General features: G+C 40.0%; 1 protein-coding gene across 1 annotated transcript; it reads left to right on the top strand.

Annotated features, from left to right (window-relative positions):
• The first annotated feature begins 6,305 nt into the window (after positions 1-6,305).
• On the top strand, positions 6,306-15,108 carry c1ql4b (complement component 1, q subcomponent-like 4b). The gene is made up of 2 exons (XM_067241364.1): positions 6,306-6,872; positions 14,929-15,108. Exons 1-2 carry the CDS (start codon positions 6,327-6,329, stop codon positions 15,106-15,108), a joined length of 726 nt encoding a protein of 241 aa, XP_067097465.1. The 5' UTR covers positions 6,306-6,326.
• Positions 15,109-18,172: the final 3,064 nt, after the last annotated feature.

The raw sequence follows: 18,172 nt of genomic DNA, 5'->3' as shown, positions 1-18,172 counted from the left end.
CAGTTTTCTTTAAAACTAAATCAATATTGAACATTGAAGCATGTACACTAATAGGTGACAGTATGCACGATGCATTCTGAGTCTTTACAATATGTGCATATGAATACAGCAAGTGTTACTGTATGATATTATGCTTTATGTGAGAAAGCAAGTTAAGAGTCCCAGCCAAGGCCTCTCAATGAGTGGGGAAATTGGTTCCAGTAAATATCTTGTACTGGGAGTGACTGGGAGGGGTTGTGAAATACATCTCCTGTCATGGCTTTGGAGAAGTCATGACCTCTTAAGAGTAGTGGGAGGGTTTCTGCTCCATTATTCAGGACAGACCTTTCCCTTTGGACTGCGTGTGTGGCTGAGTGGATGTGTGTCTGTATGCGAAGGATGGGTCTGTTGAGTTTGTGTGTTTATGTGTGGACAGAAACACACATTTGAGTATTTAGAGTGTGTCTCAAATGCTGGGATGCCGAGGTAATTACAATTACAAGATGAAGTAAAAACCAATTACATAAAGACAAATAATCCAGAGTCATGGAGGTCAAGGAAGGTGATCAGCGATGTGTGTGTTCCTCTCCATCTTCTCTTATCTTACAATTCATTGTTCCGCTATTCCAATCTTTTTCAGTCTTGCTTTTACCTTTTCCATCTTTCTTTTGTCCTACTACTCTCTATATAAGCCTCTTTTCCTCTGTGTGTGCTTCCTAAATCAGATGTGGAGAACGCTGATATAGGGGGAGCAGCAGGCTGGGAGGCCAGACAAGAGCTTTAATTAATGCTCACCACTGGGGGGTTGGAAATGTCTGACACAAATTGTTCTTGTGGGATTCTGTGGATACTTTTGATCAATGGGTAATGAACTGTACATAGCTCTCTCTCTTTCTCTCTCTCTTTCTCTCTCTCTCTTTCTCCCCCTTCCCCTCTTCCAGTCCCTCAGCACACCGCCACACATACAGCTGATATATGCCACATGTACATATATATATATATATATATGTATGTGTATACATATGCTATATCATGACAATGGGGAAATATTGAACACAGTGTTATATGTATGGTTATAGATGTAACATAGCATTTTGTAACTTTTTTGTCTTTGCACTTCTCTGTATTACTGTAAGACTTTTAAGACTATACTGCATGCACAAAATCTTGCCCATCAATCAAGCTAATTGATAAGCTCAAGCTCTGCCACGCTTCTTTAGAAACCCTACAGTAATAGATTATTGCAATGATATTCTGACTATACTGTACGTGATTGTCAAACTGTTAAATATTTTTTCCTTTTATCAGACCATATGTCCGTGACAAAATATATAATTACAGAGCATCAGTACAGACATGAATTGGACTAATAAATCATTGTTTACGGGTTTGAAACAGCTTATTTAACCTTGGAGGGTCGGCAGAATTAGAATGTGGAATTCACTGAGAGAGCCTCCTCAGTATGCTTGACCATATTCAGCAGTTGAGGTGAAGAGAGCAATGGATGAGCAGACAGACAGACTGACAGAGAGAGAGAGAGAGAGAGAGAGAGAGAGAGAGAGAGAGAGAGAGAGAGAGAGAGAGAGAGAGAGAGAGAGAGAGAGAGAGAGAGAGAGAGAGAGAGAGAGAGAGAGAGAGAGAGAGAGAGAGAGAGAAATAAAGAAATTAAATGGAAAGATGGAAATGGAAAGAATAAAATGGAGGGGGAGAATGTTGAAGCTTGAACATAAGAACTTAAATAAAATTCCCAGTCAGTGGAATTAGGAAATTGAGGAATGCAGTAAGAAAAGTGGGTGCTAGATGGAGGAATAAAGTGTTAAGAGAGCAAGGGACAGAGAGGGGGACAGTGAAAGAGGGAGGGAGTGAGTGGAGAGGGAGTGTGGAGAGCACAAGGCAGATGACAAATTGTGATTAATAGATGGGGTCCGGGGCAGGAGTGTGGAGCGCTACTTATTAATAGAGAGAATTAGAGAGGCTGTGCAACTCAATCTGCACACTGTCAATTGCAATCAGAGACTATAATCAGATCTACACAGACATAGGTGGATGCATATGGGAAAACCCTGGCAAAAACACACAAACACACACATGTCCGAGGCTTATCATTGACAACATGACTCTATTTCTATCTCTTTCTGTCTATCTCTCTCTTTTTCTTCGTTTTATTCTCTCCATCTCTCTGATTTATGAACTATTGGGCTGTCACACCCTTTCCATAGCAGATTATTTTGGCCTGGCTGTTGTGTATGGTACAAAAATGGCACACAACCTTCACCTGGCCCATTACAACATTCACTTACCTCTCACACCCCTCCCCATACTGGACCTTCTCACACTTTTGTAACAACACCTATACCACTAAAATGTTATACAATGTATATGCCTAGCAAATCCTATGCATTTACAATGTTTTTACTGTAGGTATTGTTATGTAGTTACATGGTCGTTAATGTCACCTTTATGTAGTGAATTGTTGCCCAATCAAATGTGTATGAATTATTTAGTTCCATTCTTAAATGCTTTCTATGAATCCATTCAACCATATGGTTTAAAAACATGTTGGGCTGTTTGAGGACCTTGAGGAAAAGTAACAAGAGCAGAGCATCTCACCTGGGGCTTGACCCATGTTGCAGCCCCCTGGTCCTCTCGTCCATCCCCTTGCAGTAAGGCTGGCTTATCAATCATCAGTAACCCAGACACCTGAAGGTTAGAGGAGCACTGATGTGATGAAAAGGTGAAGATAAGTGTCTTTCTACATCTCTTTCTATACCTCATCTTAAATAATAAGACACACATTATAGGATTTAACTATATTCCAAAAAAATGTACTCCACCTCCATAAGATGGTGAGGATTCATACCGTTTCATGTTGTGTGTTGAATAAACAGATCTTTCTCTAACATAAAGAGGAGAGAAAACAGGAGGTAACAAAACCATGGCCAATATTACTGTATTAATATATAATCACAGACCTCAATATTAATCAGCTTAGTTAAAATTTAATGAGACTCTAAAAATCGAATTCTCTCCAAATTGTCTTTGACTCATGGTAATTATCTTTTAAACCAAAGGACTTAGTTTGGTGAGCAGCTACACAGAGAACAAGCATACACATTCACACACACATATTCTTCCCTCATACGTTTCACATACACTGCTGGTTTATAATTGAATATTAGACTGTCTATGGTTGACTATTAGAGGCTTGGTTCTCGCTCTTTCTTTCTCCTTCTGCTGCTGTGACCAGAGGCTTGCTGTCTGCCTGGGGCTAAGCCAGCTGACAGTACGCATCCTGAGGAGTGATCTATTGATCCATATTCAATATCTGCTACACTTTCCCCTTCAGTAAAGTTGAGCGCTGAATAAATCAAGTGTACAGCTGACATCTAGCACATTTATTCCACAGAAGTTTCTATGGTGCCAGAAAACAGTTGCATGTGACCGGGAGCAGATCTTATGATCACTGCAAAAATACATATGTGAACCAAAAGATGTGGTCAATTTAATGTGTTTGTGATGGGTTTAGAAAACTTTTTCTGATAAATATTTTTAAATTAATAATGTGAAACAACAATGAGTTGTGGGAATCTATAAATACTTACAATTGTATAATACTGTGATTGTATTCAAATAATTAATTTGAACATATAAACATGAACAGAGGTACATTAAGAAACATTAAGGACTAGAAGGTGCAAAAAACTGAGGGAGTGATAGAAAGGAGGAGAAACTGAGAGAGGAAAAGGAGAGGTTGTCAGCAGCAATGTGTCTTTCACCACTAATGAGCTCTGAAAGCTAGAGAAACATAGAGACTCTGACAACAGCCCTGAGAACAGCACTCTCCTCCTTTCACCCTCTCTCTCACTTTGTCATTCTTTAGGCTGTCAGTCTCTACCATTATCACTACATCCTAGTCTCTTTTTATATGGTTTTATTTGGCTTATTACTCAAACATAAAGCCCCTAAAATATATTACCTGCTAATGAAAGTGCTGCCATCATTATGTAAAGAAAATGCAACATTTGTTTGTTTAAATTATTCACATACTAGTCCAGATTTAAAAAAGGTTCAATTTATGACAGATCATATGATAAAATAGCTAATTGGCAAATTTGACTGTATAAACTGTCAACATGTTAACAGTTTACATATTCTTTGAATTCATACATTTAACATTACATTAATGGATCTTCCTCTTAACTAACCATCAACTATTACCTTCAAAATGAGAAGAAAGAGGATGGGACAGTGTATGAAAGAGCGCGAGCGCAGAAGGGCGGGGGAGTGCGCGAGGTAGATATGCCATGGTGAAGAAGAAGGGCGAAATCTAACAAGTGAGAGAACTGTTGCTTTCTGGTATAGACGTTCTTCAAGGTACTTACACTGGACAGAATATCTAAGAATATTCATTATACTTTTTAGGAGCCCAAGAGGAAGTGCAATATAATTTATAGGTAGGAAAATATCTATTTTACCTCGAACTGTGGGATACATCGAATCAAATCGGCAAGTGATACACTTGCCCTTCGAACTAGCTCCAGCTTAATTTCAATATGTGACAAAGGACAACATTTGTATAACACGTAGACCGTCCGTCCGATAAGTGACAGTTCTGTTATACTACGGACTTCAGGGAAGCTCTGCAACTCGCCTTGTGGCAATGGTGAGGATGACCAGTCTTCACGGATTAAACCACTTCTAGTCTGTATGGGCCAATGTCCCTGTGGTGTTTCGTTTACCATAGACACCTGTACACGTACCTCATCATTACTCAACTGGGTACCGAAGAGTATCAGGTGAGTGGACATTTTTTTGATGTGATAAAGAAGTGTAACTTGGGTATGATCTTCAGAGATAACAAATACAGGTCTTATGGTTTTTCAGAAAATGTGGCTATTGCTCGATTATTTGATCAACAATATGTATGAATTAGTCTCTCTAGACAATGAAATAGTCAGCATGCCCAATGACCGCATGCCAATATTGTAAACGTTGTAGCCTAAATAAGTTATTTATGGCAATTGCTGATTATTTTCACCATTCTACTATGCATATATGCTTTTTTAACAAATAATGTTTGCATTTGTATTGATATCCTATTTGTACATTAAATGTATTTAGCCTTTGTAAAATTCTGTGATAAATGTGGATGACTGATCTGATCCATTAAAGTTATAAATATAATCTTCTAAATTAGATCTTATTGCTTATTATAGTACTGTGTGTAATGGTTAGTTTTGGTTTTCTCAACAGCTGATCAACCTGTCCTCTTCCCAAATGAACATCAAGGCACAGAGAGACAGGTGTATGATATGGAAGGGGGCATTGAAACCTGATATCTAATACAACATACATAAAAACACCATTAAAGTCAAGAGGACCTACTACTAATAAGGAGTGGAAACACAAAACAGAAAATCTGGTGTGGTTTGATGAATATTGACTTAGATATTTTTATTAAAATAAATACTGACAAAAGGCTTGCTTTGCCACTACAGAAGGACAAGAAAGAAAGAGTGGACTAAGAAATACATTTTTCTTCTTCCTCTACCGTCATCCTTGGACAGACAAGTGAGCGCCTTACATTAAATGTGGAAGGTGAAATGGACTCCAGTGGGAATACTGTAGACCCCACCTGACATATCCCCATCTGAGAAATAGAAAGAAATTCCTTGGAGATTCGACAGCCTTCTGTAGCAAAGTTTCATATTTTTTTGCTGAGGCTGCAGAACTCTGTTATTCCCCTTTATACTACATTTTTGGTTTCATGCCTCACATTCAACCCATGCTGTGAGGTCAGCTGGTGTGCTCTTAAATACATAAAATACAATAATGCCGCATTGTTGGAATTACCAAGAAAGCTATTGAGAAGAGGATATGAAAATTAAGCAAACAGTCATGTTTTTTTAATTAATTAACACAATTGTTTAAATTGTTTTCATTTTCTTCTATTATAATTTAACTTTCTGAACTGAGACATTAAGTTGAGATAATTATTGACCTCTTAGCCACAGTATTTGATAGAAATCCCTTTAGCCTCGTCCTGTTTTTCCCTTTTTCCCTCAAAGACCCTGCTACCCTTTCACTTTCATTTATTTCCTCTCTTCTCTCTCCTCATTCTTATTTTATTGGTCACATTCCTGGCAAATAACCCCTTGGTCTACTCATTCACAGAATTTTCCCCAGTCCTTCATTCTCACCCTTTCTATCCCCTAGTTTCTTCCCACCTAGAGTTCAGTCTGGCCGGCACAACCATTCCGGCCAAGGGGGAGGAGGACTTCCTTACGCTGGCCGCCTCCCGGCTAAGCCGCAGGAAACGTGTGATAGGGGCAGGAGTGGGCGTGGCCATGGTTCTGGTGCTCCTGATCGCCATCCCATTATTGGTTCACACCACAAAAGGGGGAGGGTCTGGAGGAGGGGACACTCACTATGAGATGCTTGGCAGCTGCAAGATGGTATGTGACACTTTTACCCCCCCACAGGGCAGCCATGAGCTGTCCGCCGTCTCCCCCCAGCCCCCAGACTTCACAGGACGGAGGGGCAAGAGTGGGTACCGTGGGAGCCCTGGTCTTCCTGGACCCCCAGGGCCCAAAGGGCCACCAGGAGAACCCGGGAAACCCGGCCCTCCTGGACCCCCTGGTCCTGGCCCGGGCGGCTATGTTCCATCTTTGTACAGCCCCAAGATCGCCTTCTACGCAGGCCTCCGGAAACAGCACGAAGGGAGCGAGGTTCTGAAGTTTGATGATGTGGTGACCAATGTGGGAAACTACTATGAGCCCAGTACTGGCAAGTTCACCTGCCCCCTGCCTGGCATCTACTACTTCACTTACCATGTACTCATGAGGGGCGGAGATGGCACCAGCATGTGGGCTGACCTGAGGAAAAATGGACAGGTGAGGACATGTGTGCATGCTTGTGTTTGGATGTTTGTGCGTGAGAAAGAGTTAATTTGTATTTATTTTTATGTTAGTACAACAGACTATGTGAGGAATGCTGCCCTGTGAATATAATAGTGGCCCTTTTAAAGACAGTTAATCAGACATGATAAAACACATTCAGACAGTTACTTCTAAATAATTTAACCAGTATAAAGAAATGGCTTCAAATTGACATGTATTCATCATTTAATATTGAAATAAGAATAGAATAACTCAACCTCTCCTTAAAAGGTTAGATAAGTCCTCAATTAATAATTCAGCATCACTTTTCTATTACTTCACAAAAACGAATTGTAAAAGTTTCTGATAAATCCATCAGTTCATTGCTCCTGGAGATCACAGATACAAACATAGGCCTGTAAATAAATTGAAGCAAGTTGGTTCGCAAACTTCACATAATACATGAGTTGGAATTAACTTCAGTGAATGACAAGAAGTGAAAATGCTTATCTAAGTGTTAACCTCCTAATTTGGGCAGCTTGAGGGAAGGAGAGAGTATGAGGGAAAGAGAGGCAGAGAGTGTGAGAAGGTAGTGACGTCTAAGCGATCAACAGGAAAACGATCTTCCACATCTCTGTGGAGTGATGCCAGAATGCAACAGCTGGCTACTGTCCTTTGAGGCTCCCTGGCTTTAACACTAATAAATAAACAAGGAGCGAAACACCACCAAAAATATTTAAGTTTCCATCTGGAGATTCATGACAAGCTTGAGGAATTAAACCCTGACTCAATTGAAGAGGATACATATTGAAATGTGTGATGCAGAACACAAGAGTGACAACCAAGGGATTAAACAGACAAATAGAAACTTGGTTTGCATTGTCAAATCAATCACATCGACAGGCAGTAATGTGTAACTGCAACTACCGTGAAGCTACACTAGTTGCTGTTCATAACATTTATTGAAATATCTATCAATGAATCTCCATAAAATTTAACTCCTTACCCTTTTTAGAAGTTGGACCCAACTCTATAACAACCCCCAATATTCACTCTTAATGGACTCATCTTAACGCAGACATTTTATATGTCTATCAAGTCAATAAAGAGAGTGGTAGATTATACCCTGCCTGTTTGCTCATCAATTGGACAGGCTGCACAGTAAAATAGACAGACAAAAAAATTGCAAATGTAATTGGGGGACATGGTTTGTCACGTGCCGTGACAGGTATTGTCATTCCTGTCCACTCCTGCTTTTAAATCATTCATAGCCTTTAGATGAGATCCTCTCTTCTCCACCTGTGCCCACCTTTTACAAACACACATGCACACATAGACACACACTATCTTTGACCACCCCTACTCACATCCCTTCTGGCTTGTCTATTGGCTTCCCAATAGATTATCTCATTTTAATTATCTTTTCCATCAACTAAATTATTTAACCCAATTCAGTGCCCATCCTGCCCTCGCAGGCCCACTCTACTCAGTGACACTACTTTGCTGTGAATAGACAAGTGTTCTCATACTAGATGAGCAGGCCAATTTTATAAATTAGAAAAACACAATCCTGATAAAAATAAATAAATGAGTAAATAATCTCAGGACTGAACTGGCAAATATCTAGGTTACATACAGTGACTGTATTGGTTGTATGGGCTATGTGGATTGCATTACAGATTTTAGGGAATTAAATGTGTCTTCTTGGTTCTTTGAAGCACTAGTTGTAGATACAATTGTGCATTTGTGATTTACATTCATCAGTCTTCTAACTGGAAGTGACTGTTTGGTCAAGCAGTGTCAGACTCGCTGAAAGATGCAGTTTATCCACACCACATTAAAGGGAGCAGGGATTAAGACAGTCGGGAGAAATGACTGTAAAAGGGACGGGCTATGAACAAATGGAACGAGAGTAATAAAAGTAAGGAGAAAAATAATTTGAAGACAACATGAGAGGGCTGGATTAGATCCCCATAAAGAGGACAGAAGAGGAGAAATACAGTCAAATAAGGTGCAGGGATGAGGTAAAACACAGAGAACAGCAATGCTATCCAAAGAAAGGACGATGTTAAATAAATCGAAGACCTAATCGCCAATTGTACAGTATCTGTTAGCTATGGCCTTATTGATGATCATTCTTCAATAACTTTACCCAACTCTAAAATGTTATTCTATTCTATTCTTATTTTTATATATATTTTATTTTATATTTAAATTGTTGTATTCTTAGATTGTTTAGTTCTTAGAAATAGTTAAACTTTTGTACTTTTACTTAATTTAAGATTTGTATATGTTTAGTGTTTTGCACCTCCCTGCCACAGTAAATTCCGTGTTTGTATAACATACATGGCGAATAAACCGAATTCTGATTCTGATTCTGATTCTGAAAAGCTACATGGAGGCTTGAGATGGATCAAAAATTGCCGCTCCATGTTTTGTGAGCCATCAAAAGATTTGTGTTGAGATGGATGACCTTTTCTATAGATTTATAATTTCCAACCGATATATACCTTGCCCTTTGCAATGATGAGCTGGCATGTGCATCATGAATATTTATAGCTCAGTATGAAGTCTGTGGGTTGGTCAGTTTGGGTTCTTAATGGTCACATTTTTGGTTCATCCTGATTTGACTCAATTCACCCTCATTGGTTTTACCACAATGTGTCAGGCATCCTGCTGCAGGTGATGGTAGTAGAGGTTGAGACTTAAGGAGGATAAATATTGGACTTAATTAAGTCACCTTAAAACTATACAATTACATTTCAATTTCAAATTGTTATATTTTACTACTAGTTCACATACAATGCCACACTTTGACAATGTAAAAAATATAGATGTCTTTACTACTTTTTAGGAAATACAGAAATGTCTAACTTACAGGAATATTCACACCCCTTATTACATGTGCTATAAAGAAATCATGTTTTGCACTTGGCCAAATTTTTTTGGCAATGTAAATCAAATATTGTTAGGGTTAGGGTTGCGAAGCACTGCCAATTCATATAAACTAATCCAGCAAATTAATTATTTTAATATGATATGCCAGTGCTCTATTTGCAAGGACAACCATATTCATGAAAATAGTAAGTAAACAGCTCACTTTCATTAAGTTGACATGATGTGGCTGCTGTCTGAATCAGAAGTCTAATTAAGGTGCTTGAGTTAAGGTGTTAGTACAGGTTTCAAGCATCTGCATTTTAAAGTGAAGTTAATCACCATATGTTTTCCTTTTTCTTTACTTAGCACCTTTTTTGAAACTGCCATGGTAAGAGTTTGATTTCAAGGAAGCTGTTATACAGTACATCTTTATACCATCTCTGGTATATACTGTATGCATTTTATAACGTATATATTTATAGTTGATGTGTCCATGTTCAGCCATCATGAATCAACTGTATATCCAAAATGTTTCTGTCTCTCAGTTTCCATCCTACTCTTTCTTTAACATACAGAACATACATCCACTTGTTGGGAATGTAGGAGGCCACTGTAGTGTTTATTATACATTATACTTCCTTTGTTTCTTTCTCAAAGCTTCACATTCCCTCATAAAATGTAATAAAAAGGTAGGGGGCTCGCTTAATGTTTCCAGATTATAAAAAAAAATGTTACGGAATGTTTTTAATGAGCCATTTTCAGCAGAAACATTAGCCTTAGGCAATGTCAGAAATTTTTTGACATTATCAGATGTGCTTTTCTAACTGATATTTAGTAAAAGCTGAAGTCATGGCATTAACTCATGACCTGTTATAGTTATATAATGAGTCAGTTGATATTATCAGATTATATGGTTACTAAGACCCCCAAATATTGACCCAAGACTCACCACTATACAGCTGTACTTCATCAAAAAACAATGTGTTAATTTAAGTGTTTGTAAAGAATTTGTGCAGTAGCATATTTGTCAGTTTTTGACCATTCTCATTACTTGCCGTGTCAAAAATGCCAACATGGGTCAACAAATTACCATCCATTTACTAAGTGGAACATTACCTAAATCCATTGCATAACCTATGCTGCAGTTCAGGCACTGCAGGTACACCAGCCCTCAGCTGAAACTCCTTTATATCCAATTAAAGTGTCTCCTCCCTTTGGAGGCTTCAACCTAGAGCCAATTAGAGACTTTCTAATCAATGTCTTGACACCTTAGGTCCAGAGTGTCATGGCAATGTATTAGCATTTAGCATGCCAATTAAGGTGCAGATTCACCATTTCTTGTAAAGGGCTCCTCGCCCCACAGATGTAATTGAGACCGAGTGCACCTTAACCTTGCACTGGAAAGAGAGGGAGTGAGAGGACTACAGCATTTTTTAAATGTGCCAATTCCATTGCCTTTGTTTTTTATCCAACTCTTCTCATTCTGCCCATTGTGGTCCCTCAGGTGAGTTTAAGAGATCCCTCTCAATCGCCTCGCTCCGCTCTGAGAGGTCTGTACATCACGCTGAATGAAACCTGTCAGTTTTATTACCAGAGGAGCAGGGCACCACTGCAAAACCAAAAAAATAACAGACTACACGGACCCCACCTCCCCAGTCTCATTCCTAACCCCCCTGAAATAGGCTCGCTTGATCAGTTTGTTATCCAACATACTCCCCCCCCCTTCACTCTAAGCCCCCTTCAGCTTGGCTCCCCTCACCCTCTTCCTGTGCCCAGACTGTTAAAGTGCATGCAGCTGCACTTTCCTCTGTGCCCTCTTTCTAATTTCAGTCACTACCCCTCTTTTTATTATCTCTTTCGCCCCACCTCGTATTTTTCTCACCCCATGCCCTTTTCTCTCTTCACTATAGCAAGCATAAACTTGACAGCAACACCAAATCCGCATCAAACGTCAGTTGATATTACATAGTTGTCAGCTAACAAACTTAAATTCCCATTTAACTCAATCTTTCAGTTTTCAGCTTTCTTTTACACAAAACAGCCTTTGCAACCTTGCTCCATCTCTCCACTTCTACTTCCCTCAGTCTCTGCCTTCTATTTAATGGTACCCCTATAATGAGAAGTGAAGGCAGTGTAATCCTGTGCTGTCCCATGAGTTCCTGCTTTCTCCAGCAGTAGCAACTCAATTCAGAGCTGCATAGGGCCAATAGACAGAAATTCCCTCCATTGTCGATATCAATCTCCACCTCGGTTGACAGAAATCCAGATTTTCCTCTCTCTCACTCGTACTGACGCCCCACCCCTCATCTATGCTTGTAGAGAAAACAAGGATTTATCTTGATAGGTACTGAAAGCCCAATTTAGTTTCCCCTGTTTGTATCATCGCTTCTCAGTGAGTACTTGGGCATTTAAAAAAGTTCTGAAAATCAAGGAACAGAGGAATTACAATTAATATTGGAATTTTAAATGTATCGACTTTTCTGACACTTGATATTCATTTCAGATTTGCAGTTTCAAAATCTGCAAAATGACAAGAAAATGTCCCTTTAATTGTTATGCAGTTACTTTGGATGCAAGAAAAAGGAAGGTCACTTGAAAAACTGTAATTGTGTACTTCCCATGATCACACTGTGGATCAGCTCATGTGTTTTAGAAAAGGTTATTGAGTATTACATGATGATGCTGAGTCATGCAACTTGAACTTGCAACTATACATTCATCATAAACATTAAACAAATGTCAGTGGCTGCATATATTTTCTGCTGTCTGAGCCTTGGTGGAGTAAGGTCTCCTATGTAGCCACACCAGATGAGCCATAAATAACAACGCGCTTTATCACTAGCAAATATAATTAGCTAAATCACAGAATGTTAGATTGGTCATTATGGGGTGGAGGGATAAATGCCAGTGTCAGTGTCTTGTTGTGGCATTAACCAATGGGCTATTCAAATAGATAAACATAGCCTATAACTGCAAGCCCTTTGGATACCATAAGCCCCTCGCTACAAAAGAGTTGAGAGGCATTGTCATAAATTGAATACAAACTTTAGCCAATGGACAATCTATAGTCAAATAAAGGAAATATTTTACTGTAGCTTCTCAAACTGTCTGCCCCTCAAAATGTAATTCAGAGAATGTCAAGGGATTAATGTCACTCAAGCATGTAGACAGATGCCTGGGTGTACAGCAAGTCAGGCTCTGTGTTTTAATACATCTGTTTGAATCAACATTGGATTTCCTCAGGGGGGCTATTATTCTTCTTGCTGAAGAGAAAGTATATGGAACACAGCCAAATAGCCTATATATTTCCTGACCCAAGTGGGATACATAAAAACTATACTGTATACTGAAAAATAAACCTTAGTACATGCTTTATAGACAACACTGTGTGTGCCAAAGGATGTATTCTTATCCTGTCCTCCTGCACTATTTCATGAGGCCAGTTGACCGCTGTAGCCTACTCTGTGGCCCCATTTATTGTGATTGTATGGAGTTATTGAGGAGTGGAAGCCATTAGGGAGGGAGCTGCCAGGGCTGTTCGCCTACCAATTACCGAACCTTGTAGCCCTGTAGCCCAACCCCCGACGCATCTGGAGTTTGGGGGTGGTAGTGGGGGGGGGAGGGTGCTGAGGGGGGTCCCGAGAGAGCTGCCACAGCATCGCGCCGTTAATCAATCCGATTTAGAGCGGACAGGGACACGCTTAACCGCCGCTCACGCCAACACTGCCACGGCAGGGAGAGAAAATGCACGCGTGACCTGCATCTCATTCTTAGAGAAAGGACAAAAAAAGATGGATAGATGGGTCCAGAATGAAGAGATAGTGTTTGAGAGAGGGGGGAGGGGGGGAGTTGGGTTCCAAATGGAGGAGGGATGATGGAGAGGGCACTGAGCGTCTAGAAAGAGACAGAACAATTAATGGAGTGATGTGCATTGAATTGAAAACAAAGAGAACATATCGACTCATTTGTGTCATGGGGGGAGTTCTTGTGCAACATGCTGCAGGTACATGGAAAGAAATAGTAATGAGTTGATGATCGGAACACAAAAGCTAATTATTTTGAGAAAGATTATAAGATTATAGAACTGGTTAGTTAGATCTTATCCATCATAGCCATATAAGGGGACACTTGGTGACCAAGATAATGTAACACATCAGCAACCATGCTCAGACCCAGGAAGGGAGACAAGGAGAGGGCATTTCATGAATATGGATGTCCATAAGATTAAATGGATCCTATGCTTGAATAGACAGAAACTTGCATAATGATGGTGCTATCATTTTAAGCAGCTTTTGTCAATGGGGCAACAAATGCCTAATTGAGGAAACACACAACAGAAACATTCACTGAAGTCCATGACAGCTAATTTTTAACACACTATGCACAGTATTTAATGGTTTTGTTTCAAATTGCTGTGAAATATGATACTGTATTTATAACAGGAGTGTAGCCAGGCCACCTCGTGGCCTCGGATTTATACACTGGGCTTCCGTTTCAATTCCTAAACAACTATGTACTGCATACGTTTTCGACCTGATTGCCTTTCTTGGAGGAAGCCAAACAGATTGATAGTCTAGTGAAGCATGTCTTACCTGACACTATCTCAACTCTAAACAATCCAGGGGATCTCTAGCCGACCCACATCTACCACAGTTTGAAAAGCAGGAGGCTATGTGAGCATTCTTGAGAAAATCAATAAGGGGAAAGTGAGGTGATACTCCGAGCTTGGGGTCAGAGGTTGGTGAACACAACATCTATTTGGGCACGACATACCCATTAGACCGGAAGCCCTGACATTCTACCAAGACCCCAGAGGAAAGCAGGAAATTGTATGATGCAAGTCTGGTCACAAGAAAAGAGAGAGAGAGTGTGTGTATGACTGGCAAAAATTAATCTGTAGAGAAATATAGGGGGGAAAGGAGAGACAAATAACATCATCAACAAACTTATCTTTAGGTCCAAATGTTTTACAGATCAGTGCGTTGGTGAAACGTATTGTAATTATTGAGTTCAGGGGTAGAATTACAAAAAATCGTTTTGTGACTGTTAAAATAAGGTCACATACAGGAAAGACTTTATAATCCTACAAAATACACTTGTGTCCCCCTCCTCACCCCTGCAATTAACTTTAACATAACTGCCATATGCCCTTATGTGCCATATTCCCCTCCCCCCCCCCCCCCCCCCCCAACAGGTGAGAGCCAGTGCGATTGCTCAGGATGCGGACCAGAATTATGACTACGCCTCCAACAGTGTCATCCTTCACCTGGATGTGGGGGACGAGGTGTGTGTGCAGCTGGACGGGGGCAAAGTTCATGGCGGAAACACCAACAAATACAGCACATTCTCCGGCTTCCTTATCTACCCTGACTAACAGCACTAACACACACTGAATCACACACTGACTCACACACTGGCTCACACACTGATTCACACACTGATTCACACACTGATTCACACACTGATTCACACACTGGCTCACACACACATTTTGTTGCCAAACAAACACAAGCGTGTTTGTTGTGTTGCAGGGCTTGTAGTCGGAAATGCTTGTAGTCAGAGAAATACAGCAAAGTATCTAACCACAATAACTTTGTTACTAAAACATACCCTCCCTTAACACGTCAAATCTACTGTAGACCCTCCCCAATGTTGTGTCTTTCCAAACTAATTTGTGTTCTGCAAGTAAAAAAGTAACATTTGGTGAAGGAAATAATACAAAAATCAATTCTTGACCATCAGTTGTTTGTAACCATTATTATATTGTACAGTATATAGTGTATTCTTAACATTAAATATGAAATATATATACATATATTTACTTGGTATGCACATGCATATATGTGTAATTATGTTTGTGGAAGCACAGCAGTAAATTATTCTCATGGCCTTTCACACACACTAACACAAACAGTCTGATTAATTGAACTTTTCCTATCTATTGTTACATTACATTACAAGCTGACCATTTCAGCCACCAATGTGGAATTGAGTTAAATGGTCTCCGAATGCAGACCGTAAATCGAAGACTGGTTGCCCCCCTCACCCCTCCTCACTGCGCTAAGAGATGGATTTCCAATACGGCCAGAGACACCTAACGAGAAAAGTCATGAATATATTGATCAGAACTGATAATACACCCAACACCACCAACATCCAGTATGCTGTATGTGTGTGTGTGTTTGCTTAACCCTGTGTGTGTGGGTGTGTGTGAAGATAAGTATCGTGTCCTTGTTAGTTTTGCCCACACGGCATCTGCCTTCGTCCAAGGCCAAGGGAGGAGGGATCTGTGTGTGTGTGTGTGTGGGTGTGTGTCTTTAGTGTGTACGTTTGTGTGTTTGTGATTGGGTATCCATGAGGCTCAGTGTAGGTGTTCTCACAGAGCCAGAGCTGTAGACAGAGGCCCATCATGTTCTGCTAATGTACCCAGACATCCTCCCCTTGGACTGATATCATAGCACACACCTCCATTACTGCACACAGTCACTCATTTACTAAGAATTTGAACTTAGTGTACCGGTACATGTTAGCCCTGATAGTTATATCGAAAGGGATCTGAAGATCAGGTAGGCTGTTAGTCTAACGAGAAGTGTTGTTCCTCAAAGGTAATCCAGCCTATTATCTACTACATCGACATATAGTAAACACACTGGTTACATCATGTTAAGTTTCAAAACAGACTCCACACACCTCAAGTGCTCTGGGAATCATTCTCAGAACTATACGTTTCACACAGTATTCTTTGACATTTTGTGATGCTGCTAATGCTGGGGCCTAGACACACAAAGTGTCTTTGATAAATATGTGCATCATTGTGTGTAACTGAATGTGGCATACTGTAAAACAAATCCTCATTATGCAGGTGGAGTTGGATGCTGTGTGTCAAATATGTGTTTTAAAACCTGGCATGATGGTAACATTTATCTATCGATGTTATTATGTTATTGATCAGACTTTTTTGTTTGTTGAACAGTCCACAACATGATCACACACAGCTATATATTTGACAGTATATGCAGTACAGTTGATGTACTACATATATAAACGAACAGCAAGATGCAAAACTGCTCCATCAACACACGTCTATGTATACAGGAAATGTAGGAAATGGAGCCAAATAGTTTAGTATTGTACCTGGTAGAATTAACCACTCAGTAAGTGTAGGGCCCATAGATGTACTGGTATGTACAATACTGTTCAAAAGGCATGGCAGGTGGGGAGTGTCATGTCTCAAATCTACGGTGCGTACATTAGGCGACAGAGTGGTGGGCTAGCATGACAGAACTCTAATGAGCTCTTGAAGTCTCAATTCTGGTGAAAACTGTAATATATTACTCTACTGTATTGATGGATGATGATTGATCGAAAGCCAACCAACACTACATTTACACCAACATGATGTGTGTGCATGTACTGTATGTGTCTGTGTGTCTGTGTGTCTGTGTGTATGTATATATGTATGTGTATGTATGTGTGTGTGTGTGTCAGGTTGGAGACACGCTGCATCCTACCTTGTGTTTCCAGACACTACTAATGTTGAAAAACTGTTTAATAAATCAGACCTTTCTTTATGGACTGTATGAACTGATTATTGTTATTGTACCTTGCAATCTCATGTATATTATCATACATTCACTCTACCCTATAAGACCATTTAAAACCAACAATAAAAATGTAAGAATATGTCTCTGTCTAATGACTCACTGTCTTAATACCATTTACAATATATTAGGTGCACACACACACAAAACATGAGGCTCTTAAAACTATTGTGATCTATTCTGCTTTTATTGTTGATACAGAATGCGTTACCTTACCTGCAACAGTTCAGCACATCCCACTGTGGAGCTCTGCATACTCTCAAAAAAAAGAGGTGTCTCCTCAGTCAAGCAAAACTTTAATTAAAGGTGAGAGGTTATACTATTGTGGTTGTAAATGTCTTCGCTGAATTTGGTACCTTTGGAAGACCATGGAGATGTCTGCTCAATCCTGGATGATTCCAGTATAAAGTTAATTGGACAGGAAGAGAGGCCTGAGAAGGGAAGGTGTTCGGCCCCATTAGCAATCCTCCTGTGGAAGGCTGAGCTGAGAGGATCACAGACTCACAAATAGGAGGATTAAAATAATCAATAGGCTTCACTCTCGTCGTTGCAGAACACACACTGCACAGACAGTAACACACTCAGACCCTCACACAGACCTTCACACAGACAAGCGCCCAGACAACACACAGAGGCTCTTTAGCACACACACATTCATCCTGAACACATAACCCGAGTAGACACTCCAGCCAATGTAAGGCACACTCTCACAGCCACACCAAATACAGGTTCATGCTGATTTACAAGGATGCAACCTGAAGCGCAGAGTTCACATGTATGAAATCTGACAGGCAGTTACATGCACTATACATATGAGCGATAGAATTACCCCTGGAA

This window comes from Osmerus mordax, chromosome 1, assembly GCF_038355195.1.
Source record: "Osmerus mordax isolate fOsmMor3 chromosome 1, fOsmMor3.pri, whole genome shotgun sequence".
In the NCBI taxonomy this organism is placed as follows: Eukaryota; Metazoa; Chordata; class Actinopteri; order Osmeriformes; family Osmeridae; genus Osmerus; species Osmerus mordax.
The sequence above is the reverse complement of the archived record's forward strand: the minus strand, read 5'-3'. Positions and strand labels throughout refer to the sequence as shown.